We start from the raw sequence: 19,364 nt of genomic DNA on the forward strand, positions 1-19,364 counted from the left end.
AAGGTAGGATGGTATTTGTTCAGTAACTAGTACATTGTTTTAATGGTTCTGGATCTTGATATTAGCACAATACAATAGAATGAAACAGCAATCCGGGACTCGGCGATTCTTTAATTGCTTTTCCCATTTCAGGCTGCTGTGTGACTTACGGTCAGATGCTTGTCACATTTAGATAGGTAAAGCAGTGTACTCCTGAAATAAACCGGGGGGCTATTCATTAATGAGCACAAGCAAAGGCTGAACAGAATAATCCTTAACCTCTGCTGTGTTTCGGTTTTTGTTTGACATCGCTGTGGGTAAAGCACTACCCAATGAATGGCTTGTGGAGGGATGACTGAGGCATGGCATACGCTAAACCAGCATGGAATCTGCTTTCAGCTATGCCCATTGACAACAGAGCGTTACACACTCTGGCCATGCCCCAGATAACGTCTCTCGCATCACGGGCAAGTGCGCAGGAGACACAGAGGGAATTTTCAGATGGCCAATCTGACCGCTGTGTGATTTCTTTGAATCATTCCAGAGGGAACACAAACGAGAAGCTGATTTACCACGCCTCAGCTCCTCCCCGTGAAATGGGAATAACCATTCCAGGCAAGTCGCAGAGACACTAGTGCTTGTGCAGAACAAGGGTTAATGTACGTATGCCACTTTTCCACATGACAGTATGACAGTTAGAAACAGGGGGGAAGTTTAGCAACATTGAACTGATTTACTCTAAGTATCATTTAGCAATAATGGCTGCTCCTTTTCTCCCCCTAATTTTCCTTTTTTCCAAACTATACTTTGGCAATTAACTGAACCTACAGAAGACAAAAGCACAACCATGCTCTATATGCATATGTAAATTTACTCCTAGATTACATATAATTTTTTTTTTTTTTTCGTTTTTCTTGCAATTCAAATTATTACATTTGGAAAAAGAAAGAGGAAAGTGATTATCAAATAGCCAGCAGAGATCAACTTGAGGACTTGAAACAAACAGAAAATATTTGCAAGACATATTTGTTTACTCACATCACACACTTGTTAAGACCAGCTTAGAATGGGCCTTTCTCATGTCTCCAGCAGTGATCTTGCACTACAACAGTGACATTTGTCCCTAGTCCAAGTGTCAGCAAAAGCCATATGAGAGATACACAAACTGCACTGAAACCCACCTTCCCAAAGTCAAAGGCACAAGCCCGCTGACAGGCAAACTGTATCCTACAAGTACAATGAATAGATAAGATCTGAGGAGTCTTCAGTTGAGTCACTTGCAATTTATATCAGCGTTAATAACTGTCATATCTACAGTAACTGCCTCTATAGATATCTAGCTGATGTATCACACTTTTCTTCATCTAATTATTTACCTTTGCTGACCTCAGGCTCTTTGAAACTAAGCTCCTGTACACTTACGTACAAATTGCATTTTCATTTAAATAATCATACAACTCATGAAACCACTGCCAGCTGCAAACTGAAATGGAAGTGTCTGAGTTAGGTATTTACAGGCCACTATTCTTCTTAACAGATCAACGACTCCTCTTATCTGCACGCTTAACTACAGTTTTGCAATGTCTTGCACATTAAGATATTCAAACATCTCACTTTAAGATGTTTGTTTTTGCTGTTGTTGCTGCAAAATAATGTTGTTACTATTCTTTCTTCACCAACTTCTCCCTCTAAATGCCACACAGTAGATTTTACTATATTCATGTCAGACAACAGCTAAAGCTGTCAAATTGTGCTGAGTGATGAAAAGAAAACTTTATGAGCTAATGTGAGATTTCTACAAAAGTTAAAATTACCATTACAAAAAAATGTTTTGGCTTCAATCTCAGTGAATGACTGGTTTTCTATTAGAAGTCAGCACAGTTGAAAGAAGCATTTGGCCTATATAGCCTCATACATAACACATTCGAGCCAACAATTTCTAACGAAAGCATGTTGCGTGTTTCTTAACCACAGTACTTCAAAACTAAAGTCTTCTAATTGATAGGGCATAAAGTGAGAGCAGTCATACTCCTGCAACTTCAGTAGAATTTCCAAGCACTAAAAAATTACTTGGAATAACTTCCCAGCAATAAAACAATGGTAGACTTCTCCACCTTTCCTTGCCCATATAACGTTTTATTTAACTTCACTTGATAGAACAGATTATTTAGGAAGATGGACATTCACAGCAGTTGTTTGTTGGCTTTTTTTTTAAGAATAATCAACAGCAGTATTTAAGAGCTGCTCTGAATATCAGGGTTGGGGTGCATGCCCCAGGCAGATGTAAAACCTACGGCAAGGCACACTGCAAGCACAAACCAGCCCAACAAGAGCATGGGTGGAAGGATGGGGTTTGGCCAGGAGCCACACATCATGTTCTGACCAACTGGGACACCAGGATTTTAAGATGCATCCATTTAGACACAGCCAAAGGGGCTTATCTCACATCTGTTGTTTTGTCACAACTCCTAAACCCCTCTCTGTGGGCACTAAATATCCAAACCCAAAATAACAGCATGATTCAATTCATGATCATATGTTTTCCATAAATATGGCAATTCATTATTTTTGCTGAAAGCTCCCTCACAATTCTAGTCATGTGAAATAAAGTGAACACATCCACCAACCGCATCAAGCTTATTTTAAAAATACACGTCTTTGCATTATTATTTGCAGTAATCCATTCACAGCTCAAAAAGCATTGGTTTTGTAGAAGGAGACCACACCAGAAGTGCTGCATGCATGAGGGACATCAGATCTGATAGAGGCACAACAGGTCAGTGCAGATTTTGTGCTTGACCTCAGCAAGAGCAAATCAGGCCCAGGCAATGATCAGAAACAGTGTCTTCTTTAGTCCTCAATTCCTTCACACCTCCTCAACTGCACCGGTCAGCGAGAAGGAGCCAAGTCCATGGTCATTTCTACCCATCTCCTTTCCACCTACTTCCTAGGGCACTAGAGCTGCTGCCAATGAGAAAGGCAACGAACTCCAGAGATTCAGCAATGCAAACATGGATTAAGACTACAACTGGCTCGTCTTGAGGTAAAGAAAGTTTCTCAGAGTTTTTTGAAGTTTCTCCAAGTCTAGTCACTCTCTACTCTTCTTAATTTTACAATTGCAGATGAGCTGAATCAATGAAGTAAATTAGAGAAGCCCTATCTCTGTTGCAGATATGCAGGGATAAAAGAACATATTTGGAAAGCAGTCGACTCGCTTTTGAAGCATGTTGGCGTTTCTTTGCAGATACAGCTGCAGTAAAAGAAAGCTAAAGAAAGAGTTAACACTTCTGTCATTTCTGAGTAGGTGTCTGAGCACATCCCCCGCTAAGGCCCCAGAACAGCAGAACGATCTGAGCAAATTTTTCCTTGCTGAGCCCTCAGTCTCTCCATACTTGAGCAGCAAGCTCTTCAGGAACACCTACCTATGTATTTAAAAGGAAGAGTCGTCATGATGCTGTTTACAGTTCAAACATGTAGACTGTGCATTCCTCACCCCTCCAGGTAGACCCTGCCCTGCCTCAGCTTCAACCTTGTCTTGCCTTCCGAGGTTCAGGATCATGGATACCAGGTATCTATTGTATCCTTACATTTTTCTTACCAACCAAGCCCCGGAAACTGTAAAGCTTTTTGACTCATCCTACCTACAGCGCGTGAGCCAGTCACACCCTCAATCCAGGCTGTTTTGATGGATTTGCCCAGTTTAGAGCTTACAGAAATTCAGTACCAATTGCTGCAGTTTTCTGTGGTGATTAAGTAATCTTGGGCCAGAGATAGTGACTGCTCCTAAGCATGGCATCCCCCCCACCACCTTATCCCAGCTCGGTGGAGTGACATCCAGCAGCACTACTTCTTTTCCCCTTCTCCTTTCCCATTCTACTTCAATGGCTCATTTTTTTCTGCCAAATAAGGGGGAAGGGAATAATTAATTATATTATTCTGACCAATTACATCTGCAGTTAATGAATATCGACAGTGAGTATTTTTTAACATTTTCAAATTTAGAGAAGTGCTCTCTTTTTCAACTTAACGTTATGGACCATTTTCTCATTATGAGGAAACATCTGTGGTATGTATATGTGTGCATGCACATGCTTGCACACAAATGTATATAAAGTTATGAGAAAGAAGGATGAAAACTACTTCCAAACATTCATACTGCTATTAGGAAAGAAAACAATGTCTAAATGATGGTAAGTACATGGTCTATCTTCTTTGTGTTTGTTACCTTTAACTTTATAGAACAGCATCGTTATTTATAATACACTTTCTTTCATCAAATCAGACTTATTCTACTTATAATCACAGCTATGTTCACAAGTCAACTTATTATCACAGCAAGATCTATCAGCTCTGCCTACACTGTATTTACAAACTAGAAAGGAAGTTGTTAGCTTAGAAAAATTTCCTATAGATACTGCAGCAGACCCGAGGACATCAAACTTAGTAACAGAGAGATAAATTAACTGATACCGGGGAAAAGTAAGAAAGAGGTCAGTAATGTCATCTTGATTACTCAGAAAGGTTAAAGAACTATTGCAAGCTTTGACCAAGGAGAAGACAAAAGATTAACTTCAGTGGACTACACTACATGATCCATTGAAAATATAATAATCAAGCATATCATCCTACGGTTAACCATGGTAATGGCCATCTGTGTGAGAAAGCTGAGAAAATGTTAGAACTGTAGAATTGGTTGTGCTTACTGACACCGGGCATAGCAGTCGTACATCAGAGTTTTGTCTCCAGAGTTCCCCCCGGACTAAAATGACAAGACAGAAAGAAATTTCCCTTAAAGCCAAGTCAACTTCTTGCTATCAGAAAAAATCCATCTTTGAAAATTACAAACAGCAGGAAGTACTCTGTATTGAATGCTAAATTAATTTATTTTGATAACTTATTTCAAACAGTATTTGGTTGAAAGACAATAAACCATGCTTTAAACCTAGAAAAACATGGTTACCACAGGCTGAGGCAAAAGTGGTCTTGCTGATAAGTGACAACAGAGTGTTGTTATTTATTTAGCTCTTGTAAAGGCACCCCAGTCAATCAATAGCTGTGCATGTACTAAAGCAGAAGGGCTTGTATAAAGATGCTTATCAGAAATCCATGAGCAACATTCCACTTTTGATTATAGTGCTCCAGACTGCCCACAATACTGCTGAAGACCGTATGCCTCTTTGACAAGCCATATTGACAGAAATAATAATATAGAAACCACACTTCCTAATATGCATATCTAGCTGCACAGCCAATTAACCACTATGCTGACTGAAATTGCTTTGTTATTCATTTTATTCCAACTGATGCTAATACTTTGGTAGCTGATGGGGATAATAGCTGATGGAGCATATTGGAAATTTTGAAAGGGGATATAAAATTCATATAATTTAAAGACGTGGAGAAAGCTGCTATGCTCTACAGTCTTAAAACATGAAAATGTCTCAGTTATGCGTAAGAAGTTCTCCGAGCAGGAGAACTAGTATTTGAAAATTTTTGAATGAAAAGGAGATATAAAACAAGAAGACTTTTTGAAGAGGTTGGAAAAAAATATTAAAAAAAGACCTCTCTAAAAAAAGGCAATTATAACATGAAGATGACTTTTTCACTTCTACCTCTAATACCACCATGTGTAACAATGTTTGAACATCTGGAAACATTTACATTAGATGTTTTAATCAAAATATAACTCTTTTCTCCAATATAATAAGCACATTCTAACAACAAAATAATGCCATTTCATTAACTCTAACCCCTGAAAACATTTGTTTCACTGTCATTGCATGCAGAAATAGCAATTCCAGTATACAAAAAATAAAAGGCCATTAAATTATTTTTACCTACACTAGTAAGTCTTTCCTTGCAGTTTTCTTACATGGATAAAATGCTATCTATACATCATATGCGCATCTTTCAAAATCGCTTTGGCCCTATTTTTCGGGATGGATAGTACAAACGATTTCACTGCGGTGTTGCAATTCTGGTCCTGCCATTCTTACTTAGCGAAAGCTCCTGTGGAGTTCAACAGGCATCTTCACTGAACAAGGGCTGCCTGATCCAGCCCGCAGCCTGGCACTCCAGTAATGGCGAGCTGGGGATTCTGCTACAGAAGCCTCTTTAAACAGACATAACGTGGATGAATCCAGTGCACCTGAACTTCAGCAACAATGGTGAAGTAGAGACTGGAAGAAGCTGGCCTAGCTCAGCAGTGGGAGATCAGTATGCATGTCCCCGCTGCCATGTCACGTCCTGGATAGGAAAGACTGGAGGAGGGAATGTGCTGGAGTAACACACCATCCCAATGCTCAACCTCAGCTCTCACCTCCAAAACTTCACCGTTAACTTTTCTTCCTCCAAGCCCTCGTTTTTCACAAACTCTCTTCCAGCTCAGGAACTTAGCTGTTGAAGCACTTTTTCAGCCCTCCTGCTCACCAGCTTAAATCCCTCTACTTTGCCACCATAAAGGTCCCTAGCACTTCCTCATCCCAAACTACCACTTCCTTAATCACTGCCCCCAGTACCCTATTCCCTCTACTTCAGACTGCCTCTGCTCCTCCAAAACCAGTGACCTATATCTTGGTCATAAGTCTCATCAAGTCAAATCCCTTCTGGCACCACGCTTACCCAGGTCCTTAAAGGCATGACCCCTATAGATACTGCTGAGCTCTTTTTGTTCTGCCCATGAGTATGTTGATCCTATTCCTTCCCCATTTTCGCCTTTTCTTTCCAAGCACGTGCTCATATCAACATGCAGATTTCATTAGTCACCTCCCAGCTCCTGCTCTGGCAGATTTAAAAAACCCAGAATCAACTTACATTTATGAGAAAACAACCCAAACAAGATCCTGAAAGCACAGAAACGAGGAATATGTAGAAGAAAAAGACACATTGTACTCGTCATTCAGTACACAAATGAAGAACTGGGCGGTAATAAAAGGCTCAGACCAGTAGAGACCAAAGAGGCATCTGCAGGAAAGAAGGAGTGAATGAGGATGGTGACAGCCATCTGTATGGTTACACTTCTAGCTTTTTGCTTATTCAGCGTCCAATTTTCACTTCACACATGATCCATCATGTTCTTGGATTCTTAAAGAAACTGCCTTTCTTCATTTAACGTTACTGAAAAAAGTTGCAATCACTTTCCTTCTATGTGGGCTTTGCCAGGGACAGTCCATGTTTTTGTAATCTAGAGGCACTACGGTATGAGCCATTCTATCAACTCCAGAAAAACATTGTGTAGATACAGCTATAACAAAAGCAATAGCCGTCTTCTTAAATGGAGCAAGGAGATACTAACATAAATCATCAAACACCCCACGTGCTGCAGAGACCACTGGCAAGCGCTCAGCAGCCGAACATTTACATTTGTGAACATTAGTCTCTCTCTTACTTTTCCGGACTTCTCTTTACGTTGCTGATGTCATGATCCAGAGAAGTTCTTTCTTATTCCTTCCTGTGGTTAAACTTTCAATGCTTTCAGCCATCTTTCACCTTCTTGAGTTTAACAAGAGTCAGAAAGCGAAGTCAAAAAACCATTTGGTCAAGCTTGAAAGATGTTTATTTTTTACGTTTAGTACATTAAAAAACTATGTACTGAGCTACTTTTTGCTTACTAGGGTGAGCTAATTGCTTGGTTGGAATTCTGTTTGTCTCTGTGCGGCACAATATTGTCCACTAAAGCCACGTGAGATCATACTACTAAGCAAAATCCCAGCAGAATTACCTGATAAGAGTGTTAGCAGCAAGACTGTAGTTTTACAAAAGAAGTGGAAAAAACCCAACCATGCTGAGCTTTTGGCTTTGCTTATATGATTCGCTGGGATTGAGTTGGCTCAAGGAAAACAGAAAGAACAAAAAAAACCAAAGCATTTGCCGAGAGGATGGGGATGGCAGGGCTGGCCGGTGCCAAGGGTAGAGGAAGAGGGTGTGGATGTCTGAGGACTGTGGTGACATTTATTGAACACCCTGGGCAAAGTGATCTTTCCTCCTTCCTTTAACACTTCTGATTCACAATATTAGAAAGTAATGCTTTCATCAAGGGTCGACTAATTGACCTACCCTAAAAGCTCTTTTCAACTTTCAACAGGCATGATGCTATGAAAAACTGACAAAATAAGAAAAAAGAAGATATGAGGTCACCATAAAGACTGCAACATTTACGTACAATTGTATGAGACTAGAACAGAATAACTGCTAAACTGAATGGAACTAATGCTGAAGGATAAAAGCCTGAGAATCAAATTCTCACTCTCACCTGGCTAGGTCAGCAGGGGCTGGGACACCGGAGAAGGGCTCTCTGATGACGGGGCAGGGAATAAGCACCCTCCCACCCCTCACCCAGGTCCCTCTCACTGATGCTAGAAACGCAGTGACGGGCTCCACAGGAGCTGCGTCCAACCCTGCTCAGCCAGAAAGAGAAATGCTTCCATCAGGCTTACAGAAGCAAATGGGAACACCTCTCTGAAGAATTAATAATGAAAGGAATTAGATGTTTTAAAACACTGTCAGATAGTAGAATTTCTGATAAACGCAGAAAAGCAAAGACGTTTAGAGTTATCAAGTAAACACTCTGAAATGCCTTCTTATGACATGTAACATCCTTCATTTTGTAAAATCAGCTACTTAACTTCTGGAGAGGCTCCTAGGCTTCCCTATGAAGTCCTTAAGTGGCAGCTCCACCACTTCATCATTCATTTTCTTTAACGAGACTCGTTTCTCCTGAGAAAGCTGCCTTTTTACACCATCACCCTTTGATTGGGTCCAAGGTGATGTTTTTAAAAATTGGCAAAAGGTGTGATTTTAAAATGCATTATAAGGAATTGTAGCTGGCACCTCTGCAATCACATTTCTTTTCCCCTTGTTCTTTTAGCTTTCCCTCAAATTAATAGCAAGCCTCTAAATGGTATTCCCATATGGGCAGAAACTGAAAGAATAAGCATTTACACATATGTGCACACATATACATCTTTAATTTTCCCCTTTAAGCACACAGGGTACAGAACATGCAGCATTCTCGATCTTGCACTGCCTCAGTGCACTACAGAGGAGAGTGGTGGCCTGAATTTCTCAGTCTTTTTTTTTTTTTTGGAATGAGACCAGACATCTAACTTTTTTTTTTTTTTTAAATAAACAAAATGCTTAACAAAAGCCATTTCTGTGCACTTTGCCTTTCCTAGCAGTCGCGTATTAAAGAGTATTTAGCACACAGTGAGAATTTTCAGGTAAACAATACTATCGTATCCACTAAGGCTAGCATTGTTAATCACTGAAAAAAATCCAATAAATCCCAACTACCTCGTGCCTGCAACTAGGTCATCTTGCACAGGGATGCAAAGGTTAAGTACAAGATCTGTTTTATACTTCGCAAAGCTTGTAAATGACATCGCTTGATCGTGCAAATGAAGCAAGGCAAGATGAGAAGAATGAAGAAGAATGAAGCTGTATAATCTAATCAGAAGCCAACGAGGGTTTTTCTTTATCTTTTTTTCCCCTCCCTTGGAGACAAAGGGAGGCTTTAAAACACAGTCTGGTGTTTCGTTTTCTTTTACAGTTTTTGGTAACGCTGAACATATGCATAGCTGTTTTGCATGTCTTTAGGTACAGTATGCGTGCAAAAAGAAAGAGAAAAAACTGTAATGGGGCTGTTTAAAGGGCACTGAAGCAGCTTCCTGTCACTTCAGAAACTAAGTACCGGAGCACTGTAATTCTTGAGCAAAACGTATTTGCACCTGAAAAGAATCGTATCTCCGTCCCTTTCCTCACCGCTACGGCGGTCACAGTTTCCTCTTCTCAGCGTCTAAACGTTCCCCCCGTCCCCGATCCCCTGTATAATTAGCTGACCTTTGCTTTAGTTCATCGACTTTCGACCAGGGTAATGAACTGGAAGGACCATGATCATCACCGCCAATTTAGGAAACACTCAGACTCCCTCCCCCCCCCCCCCCCGCCCCTCGCTCCGCGCCGGGGTCCCTGGGCGCCCTGCCCTGCCCCTCGCCGCGGCGCAAGGACCACACACCCCCGCCAGGGGGGCACTTCGCTCCGGTGTGCGTGCCGCCGGGTGGGGGCAAAGGGGGTACCGGGGAGGGGGGGGGAGGGGCGAGACCTGGCGCTGCCGGGGCGCTCCCACCCGGGGGCCGCGGCTACGGGCGACGGAGGCGCCTCCGGGCTGGGCTTGCCGGTCGGCTCCCTCTGCGGCGGCGTGGGGAGCACTGGGGTGCGGGAGAACCCACCGACCCCGCCGGGGCGACGGGGGATGCCTGGCAGCCCCGGGCTGCCTCGGCAGCGTCCTCCGCCCGCCCCCGCCCGGCTGGAGGCCAGCCGAGCCCCCCGCCCCGCCCCGCCAGCCCGCCGCTGGCGGCGGCTCCTCGTCCCCCGAGGCGGGAGCGGCGGGACGGGCCCGCACCCCGCCCGACGGGACCGCCCCCCAGCCCTTCTCCCGCTTCCCCTCCGCGCTGGCCTTCCTCCCACCGACCGCGGCAGGAGCCCCGGCCCGGGGGGTCCCGGCAGCCCGCGCCTGACCTCTGCGGGGCGGGCGCCGGTGCGGGGCGGGTGGCACGGCACGGCGCGGCGCGCACCCGACCATGCAGGGTACCGAGCGGCGTCCGAACCCACCGTGTCCGCCTCGCAAGGAAGCCGGTGACCTGTAGATAGCGATAGGCACTGAATGATGTTTGCTGCTGCCATGGAAATGGTGAATGTGGTGAGCGCCCAAACTGGAGGCGCCCCACGCCACCCCAAGGAGGCCGCTGAGAGTGAGGGGGACTATCCAGAGCAGGGCCAAGCGGCCCCCGGCGCTGCTGCTGCCGCTGGTGCTGCTGCTGCTGGCGGGTCCCGGCTCCGGGCTGCCCCTGAGGAGCCCCCCCATCCTCCGCTGCACGGCGAGCCGGCCCGCGGCGTCCTCGGGAGGAGCAGCAGCCGGAGCAGAGGAGGCAAACTTTGGGCAGAGGCGCGCTCGCACACACGGACACGGCGCTGGCTGCAGCTCACCGCACCAGGCGAGCCATCTCTTCCCTTTGGGAAAGCTGACGAGGATCCTTTTCTCCAGGTCGTCTTCTACCCAAAACAATCCGAGACATAGTCAGAGGCGGAGAATCCAGGCAGTTCAGAGCCTTCGGAAATAGGTGGAAGAAGGGAAAAGCCCCGCGCTCAAACAATCGCTAGTTTCAGCTTTCGCGGGGCTGGTGCTCATTAACAATACTCCACAGTTGCAAGGGCTAGGAGAGTGCCAAGCATTCCCCCATCCTCAGTAATCCACTGTGCAGCAAATCATGCCACATTTCTGCTACGAGAGAAAAAAGGGGATGCCACTCCATCAGCCAGCGCTGGGAAAGCAGAGAAAAATCAAACTGCTGCTCTTCCCTCCATTCATCTCCAAACTGGTGAGCCCTCACCGAGCTAGCTCTCCCGGCGCGCACACACACACTCACACTCGCACACGAACACACACGCTCGCACACGCCGCCAGACAATAATCAGGCTGCTCCGGCAATCTCAATGGTCTGATTATTGACAGTAATAGCCAAGGATGTTTTCAGGGAGAAGAGTGCACCCTTATGAAAGAAGCCGGGAGGAAAAAAAAAACACCACCAAAACCCAAACCCAAAACAACCATGCTTGCGAAGAGCAGGGCTATGCAAATCTGCAGTCTCCCAACAGCAAATCGCTGAAGCTCGGATGCAATGCAGAGGACGAGCCTATGTTAAAGAGGGAGGCTGAGTTCAGCTCCCACACAGTCGCGCTCCCTCTCCTCTGCCTTTCGGGAGCCGCGCGCTGCCAGAAGATGGCTCGGGCGGCGCGGAGGACGCGCACACGCCGCCCGTCCCCACCCGCCGCCCCTCCGCGCCGCGGAGTCAGCAGCACGGCGGGAGCGCTTCCCCTCCTCTGACAGTTCAGATGTACCAGTGTCTCGAAAAACCACTTTCATGGTAAAAAGAACGATTTCGGGGCTTTTAATTGGCCTAAACTTCGCCCATCAGATGTTTCTCTCTACCTATTCGAGCACCGGCTTTGATTATCCGGTAATTACACACACAGCGCGTAACAAAGAGTTACAGGGTTATCTTTTTTTTTTTTTTTTTTCCCCTACACTACTCAACTACCGCACCTCGGCTGCCCACCGCAGACGCGGCCACAAACTGGGCTGAAAAAAAACGTTTCTGGGCTGAGCATCCCCCCGCCCGCTTCCCGGCTGCAGGGCGGCGCCGGCAGCGCCCGCAGCGCCCCCCGGGTGCGGGGCCCCGCGCCTGCCCCGAAAACAGCTGGAAGGGCTCTTCGACCCCCCGCCGCCGAGAGTGGGAGATGTCACGTTTAAAAGCGAAGGTCTGCATCCAGAGGGAAAACACTTCCCCCCTTCGGCGGGTCCCGTGCTCCCCCCCGGAGGCAGCCGCGGGAGGCGCAGCCCCTGCAGTACCGCACCTGGGCACAGCAGGGGGTGTGAGCCGCTCGCTCCCGGGCCTCCTCTCCCTCCTCCCCTCCTTCCCTCCCTCCCTCCCTCCCCCGTTTTCCAGCCTGCCGTAGATCTTGTGCCATGCCTTCAGCAGCATGAGATCATGGGTGCGGGGTGCGGATGCGTGAAAGGGAGAGGGCGAGCAGTGGGTGTGAGAACGGGGTTGGTTTTTGTATATATATATATGTATATACATTTCGCGTTAATTTAAACGCAAACCACTGCAATTTGCTGAGGCGCTTTCTAATTCACGCGGATGCGAAGGGAAGTCACAACCCTCACTCAGCTGCGTAGGCTTAGGAAAGAGGAAGGTGTTTCGCCCCGGCTCTGCTCAGCTCAGGGTAGGATGGCTCCCCCGCGACGAGGACAAACGCCTTTCGTCGCGGGGCCCTGCCGGGGACCGCACATGGCGGCGACAAGACCCCCCCGAAACCCCCCGCCCTGCCCCGCCCCGGGGGCGGTGCGTTTTACACCCCTCCTCGCCTGGCCGCACCGCACCGCAGCCTCGCCGCGAAACCGGGAAGTTTTGCAAAGGCGCCGAGGTAAATAGTCAAAAAACCTAAATGCAGTGATGAAAGCGCTCAGGGAAAACCAAAAACCCCACGGGCTTAGCGCCCAAACCCTTTCTGCGCTTCCTGGACCTGCGCGGACGCACCGGAGGAAGAGCGAGGGAGGCGGCGAAGGTGCGAGCGGTTCCCCGGCCGGTCTCCGCCAGCCCAGCGCCGCACGCCGGCCCCGGGGAGCGGTCCTCAGGGGCGGGGGTTGTCCTCTACCACCACCCTCCGGCTCGTCACAGGGAAAGGCAGCTTACGAGAAAGACGGTGACTTTTCCCACCTGTCTTAGGAAGCCTTCGTGTAAAAGAAGTAAGAAACCTCAGTCTTCCAAACTACCAGCTTGCAACTGCCATGCAGTGTCACCTCTTAGAAAATAAAATACAATAGATTCTCTAAGTTTCAGAGTTAAGGAAAGCAGGAAAAATGAAAGAAATCTTAAAGAAACGGTCAGCCTGGATTTGACAACTCTCCTGCAATTAAAGCCCCTGATGTTGAATTTCCTCTTCATGCAAGCAATATACGTTAGAAATTTTATCCATATATATCACTAGGTTTTCTATCAGTCAGACTCAGGAAACAAAATATTCCAGTCAGTCACTGGAACTAGTTTTTCAGTAAACTGTTCACATGTTGCTGCCAGTTTAGAAACATACAGTCGTTAACTGACTGTTCTTAATGATTCTAGACATCCTACAGACGAGTAACTTAAAATTGTTATCACTTCTCTGAAATAGGAAGCCGATATTGCCAACCGTGTAACTATACAGTTGGCAACGCAGTTGTTCAGATACAATTTCAGTTGGCAAGTCCTGTCTAGACTAACTTCTGCTCGGCTGTTTTAGGGCCTCCATCAAGAGCTGCGTTCCACCACCTTTTAGTGGGAGTTTCCCTGTTGGCATCCCGGAAAGCACAGCTGGCTCCCCATTGCAGGGTTCCCATTATGTGTAGCCTTGTGACAAAGGCTTTCCCCAGATCCCTTCCAGCCTGAGCATAGTTTATTCAACTTTGGACGAAAATACATTTTGGTGTGGATTCAGTAGGACTTTGTGTACAGGTTCTTCTCTGTCTTGGATATATTTGTAGCTTGATCACTTTAATCTAAATTCTTACTACATCTGCCATCTACTGTGTCAGGGAGGCCTAAAGTTCTTAAATACCAAGGAGAAATGAATAAAATGTTTAGGTACTTCAAAGGTACTTCGTTTAATATTTTACTGAAGATAAAAAGGGTGTTTAAGTGCTCAGCATTATTAAATGTGTGCTATTTATGCAGTGCACATACATAACTGCCACTAAAGTTTCTAGTTTAAATCTGTGTTTGGAGACTACTTAGAGAACTTTTTTTTCATTGGATAGATTATAATGGGTCATTTCTAGGTGATACATTATGATGTTAAACACTATACTTAAGGACTGTTAAATTAATGGATTATTTTGCTGCTTCCTAAGCTATGTAGGCATCTAACTCTCATTAAAGTACCCTGTCAAAATGTGAATGGGGAGACTGACCGTTAAGTAGGCACCCCTTTCTGGATCTGGCAATGGGCTCAGCACTTTGTATCTACTAGGTCTAATTTTAATAACATTTGACATTTTCCTGGCTCTGCACTCTGAACCACAGGGGCAAACAAGAGGGGGACTATCCAAGTTTCGGGGAGGAGAAATACTAATACAGTGCACGGGTGAAAAAATGGAGAGAAGTAATTTGGAGAAAATATCATAAAAAGATTGAGAATTGAAAGAACAACAGGAAAGTGAAAAGGAAGGTGAAGAAAGAAGTGTGTATGAAACCTAGTGAAAGGCAGATGGGGATAGGAAGGCAAAAGAAGGAAATTCCAGGACGTAAAATAATCTCTTTCTCTCTCTTTTTTTTTTTTTTTTGGTGATAACAGCAAGCACTTCTTTCCAATTTGAAGCAAATCTTGGTAGTCAGATACTTCCAGTCTTTTCATGTTTTATTTAAAAAGCTTAATTGGGTGTCTTAGCACTCAGAGTTAAGCTTTTTAATGAAAAGTAAAAGTTAAAAGCATCTGCAAGTAAACATTATGAAAACTGATGGTAAGCAGCATTTCTTATTGAAAATACTTGCTTTTTTCCCCCTGCTGACATAAGAGTATGGATCGTTGTTAGCTGAGGACTAGCTGAAGCTGAAATAATCTGGTTCTAATCGCCAAGGGCACAGAATCATGTACTCTCAACACAATCAACATTGTGGTATCAGTTTGTGAAGATTCACTCAAAGGAGGCAGAAGTGGTAGGAAAGAAGGCAATAAGAGTTTGTGTAAACAAATAAATGTCCCATTGTAGGCATAGCAAATAAAGTGTGAAAATAAACTATAGTATTCACAAGGTATTTTTTGAGTATTTTGGAAACTTAGCTAAGTGAAGTTAATTTAGTGGTTTTTTAACCCCATTCAATACTTACTCTGTGCAGGTCACATTGGTAGTAAATGTGACTTTTAATCAAGTTATTTCCACTGAGTGAACTCTGTTAATACCAATAGATTCCTAAGTTTTTGAGCAAGAATATCCTTAATTGTAAAAACATATCTTTCCCTGGCTTCTTCTAATGCCATTACCCTATAAACACCAAATGCTCCTAAAGAAGATTTATACAAACAGAAAAAGTACTTCCATGAGTATCATTTGCATTACTTCCTCAGATAAAATCAGACACTTCTTGCTGGTACAACCATATCTCTCCACACCCTGATTCTTGTCAATGCAGCTACGTTAAGATGAACAACTTTGGTGACACCAGCAAAACTCAAGTGCAGACCGTGCCTTAGACTAGCAGAAGTTGTCCATTAAATTCAGGGCTCCTTTAGGTTAAGTGCTACCTTATGTGACCAGACTTCTCTGGCCACCTCTGTTCTCCAGAGATGAAATCCTGCACTTAATGTTGCACCATCCACTCTTAAACTCCTGAAGCTCAAGTGCTGTTCAGCAAACTCAGTAAAAAAACTCCACAAATACATATCGGTATTACAGGGAATACCAGTCAATAAACACTTTAACACACTTCCTATGTTTTCCTGTTATAGCTTTCTGCACTACTGGGTATGGAATCTCAATTCATTTGAAAACCTGTGGACGTTTTGTGATTACAATTAAGCAGGCCAGAATTTACAGACATCCTACGGACAGCAGCTTAGAGAATAAAACATTCAAGCCAACGTTTCCACTTACCACTATAAACTCTAAGGAATGTAAAGACCTATACACAGGATCTCCGAATACTAAAAATGTCTCATTTTCAGACCTTTCGATGTCCAATAACATTGGAGGTGTTAATTTTCCTCTTTTAAACAGCAGATAATGTTTCCTTCAAAACCAGTGAATTGCAAGATATTGAACCAAGGCCTGTCATCCGTGTATAACTCTGGCCAGTTTGTGTCCTAACCCTGCGTAACTTAGGGCAGAAACCCTTTACTTTAGAAATGAAGCCAATAAACTTTGTCATGTGAGTTTGGAAGGTAAAAAATACAATTCTAGGAGAGATGGATGGAGTATTTGTGTAGTCATAAACCACATGGAAATTCAGATTTTTGGTGATCATGTAAAAAAAAAGGGAGATTACAATGGAAACACACTGCTTTCCCTGTAGTGCAGCTATTCTCTCTATATGTATAGTCCAAAATAAATCCCAGTACAGTTAATAAGTCTTTCTGTCCATAAATCTGTCAGTCCAAATAGTCTTAAATCATCATAATAAATGTTTCTTGACTCTGCGTGCGTAAAGACAGAAAAAATCTATTTCTCTCTATTCCTTGCTGTCAAAAGCAACCTGATTTTTATTTTGTTTCATTTTATTGAAACCACGCACTTAAGCCAGATCCTTTCAATTTAGAATAGAAGAGGCCGGTAGGAGAATATTAGCCAACGGGGAATTTTGACTCTGAAAAGAAGCTCCCTCTTGGTCTGAAGTAGCCCTGGTTGGTCCATCAGTCATCAGGGCACTTTGCCAAGTTCATCTTCCATTACTTGTGTCAGCCCTGGTTTGACCTGCCTTGAGGAGGATAGCTCATACTCCACGGAGGGTTGTCTTTTGCTGGCTGCCAGTGCTGCAATGTCATTTAATCTCATATTTTTTAAAATATTTTTTTTTGTGCCTAACTTTGCACAAAGGGTGCTAACACTTTGGGAATATTCCCCCTTTCATTCCAATATAAAGCCACAGGAATTAAGGCCAAATCCACATGTTTATACATGGAGGTATTTAAGAGATTTGTAGTCCTGTATCAAGCAGGGCAGGCTGTACTCAGGTTCTCTCTGGACTACTGCATGAGCAGTTAATTCTACGGGCAATTAGACTGCTGCAGAACCTGCAAAAGTCTCCCTGATTTCTACCAGTGCTGCCGCAGGAATTGGCACTGCATTGCCGCAGAAAAGAGAGATCCCTGACTACAGCTTAAATGCCACTAATTTGAACTCGTCAGCAAAAACTCCAGTTAGGGACAAAAAAAAAGAACATCTATAAAAATAGGTTGCAAATTAGTCATCAAGAAGTTTGATGAGATCAGTGACAGATGCCAATAACAGCACCCAGCGCTGTGCTCTTCTGTATCCAGTACAAGCATACAAAGTGTATGCAAAGTCTTTTGTTTATAAAGGCCTCTAGAAATAGGAAAACTGTGTGTATCGGGTTGTTGACAACTCTTCTTGTTGTTTACCATACATAATACCTGCGATATTAAATGCCATGTCAAAGCCAAACTCACTCTAGACTCAAAGTGCAATTGCCCTGAAACAGGGAAATGCAGTTTAAAAACCTTGCAAGGCAAAGTTGGTTGCTTTTTTTTTTTTTGTGAGAATCCCCCTGCTAGCCAGGAGAGCCCTAAATGATGTTTGTGGAGTGCCTGAAGTTAGTAATAGTCAGGAGTGCATTTTTAAGCAGATTTTCCTGAGAGGATTTCTAAGATATCACCCATCATGATCCATGGTTGGCACCCAACCCCCACCCTCTTCCTGGCCTTGGTGGAAAAGAGGATGTACAGTCGAGTTCCACCTCCTGCCTCCCCCGAACGCATTACTCCTGTAATAATACCAGCAAAGAAAGGGGTAATGTACAGCCTGCTACCATTCTGTCCACTCTTCTAGCTCAACACATTGCTTTAGACTCCAGACAGCAGTAGGATTACAAGTCAGCTATAGAAATAACTGAATTTAAAAAGCAGAGTTGTAAGAAGATGGCATTAACTTTTGGCATTCATAACTTTAAAATCTCCAGTACTTATTTAGCTTTAAGCCTCTTTCTTTGTGTTTTTTTTTTGTTGTTTTTGTTGTTTGAGTTGTGTTTTTTTTTCTCCTCAGAAAAAGTGTCACCATTGTGCAGAAACCTTATTTGTTTGTAGTGCCAAGCAAATTTTCTATAGCTGAGTTATGAACCTCTGAACATACAGGTTTAAAATGGAAATGCTGACATAATCTTAAATGTAGTGGCACCAATACTGCCACTACAATAATCCTTGTAATCTAATATATTAGCCCTGGGGGGATGGAGACTCAATTGCTGGTCTCAGACAGCCTTTCTGAGGCTCAATTCAAATTGCATAATTATTCTACATCCTTCAAGTTCTTTAAAATACATTTCAAATGCAGTATTGTACATTCCAAAATATTTGTTTCTTCAGAGATTGATTTGACTTTTTTTTTCACTTTAAAGAGATATATGACCTCAGAGGCATGTGAAAAATCGTTAATCAAGTTTATACTGTGTAACACTCTTTTGTGTGTGAAAGACTTACTTTCTTCCAGATTTCCTCAGTTATGTTGCCAAGATGATTCCCCTAGAGAGCCATGTGTTTATCTTGACAGGTGTTAGTGAGATCTGCGGAGTCTCAGTGGAATTGTTACTGGTTGCTTTGAGGTACAGTAGGAAACATTAAGTCTGCAAACTAATGAACTTACCTTATTACATTCTAAATAAAATAAACCACAGAGTAAGTTGGATTAATCTACTAATGCCTTTCTAATGAAGCTTTTATTGGGCATATGGTGTGGTCTTGCTACTTTCCTCATATAGCTAGCACAAGCAAAAACTCAAAATAAAACCTACATGTATCTCTTCTGTTACATACCAGTATCAAAAACTCACTATCACAATTATTTTCAGATTGCTATTTTGCTAGCATAACCTTTGATTATGATTTGCAAGACTAAATGGATTTTTTAAAAAAAGCAATCAGATTAAAAAAAGAAACAGGAGTCACCACTGATAGAAGAGAAAAAATACAACTTCTACTGCTGTTGCTAGGGGAAAAATATAAACCATTGCTGCTAACTTATAATTACTTTAAAATGCATTCTGTGACCTGTCCTGACAATGTCAGAGAATCATTAACTACATATTGTAGCTTCTGAAGTTAAATAATCATTCCTTAGTTAC

At 43.7% G+C, this 19,364-nt stretch overlaps 1 protein-coding gene across 23 annotated transcripts in view; it reads right to left on the reverse strand.

Annotated features, from left to right (window-relative positions):
- The window catches only part of NRXN1 (neurexin 1), a 763,795-nt gene that overhangs the window by 281,528 nt on the left and 462,903 nt on the right, over nt 1-19,364 (reverse strand). The window contains exon 1 of one of the 23 annotated variants that reach the window (XM_086630307.1): nt 10,588-10,840. The exons of the other annotated variants lie outside the window; for them this stretch is intronic. Coding sequence (XP_086486433.1) covers nt 10,588-10,840 — 253 coding nt within the window. Of the gene's footprint in view, nt 1-10,587; nt 10,841-19,364 lie in introns of those variants that run through there. 23 annotated transcript variants of the gene reach the window in all.

The sequence above is a fragment of the Tauraco erythrolophus genome, chromosome 2, assembly GCF_009769465.1.
Source record: "Tauraco erythrolophus isolate bTauEry1 chromosome 2, bTauEry1.pri, whole genome shotgun sequence".
In the NCBI taxonomy this organism is placed as follows: domain Eukaryota; kingdom Metazoa; phylum Chordata; class Aves; order Musophagiformes; family Musophagidae; genus Tauraco; species Tauraco erythrolophus.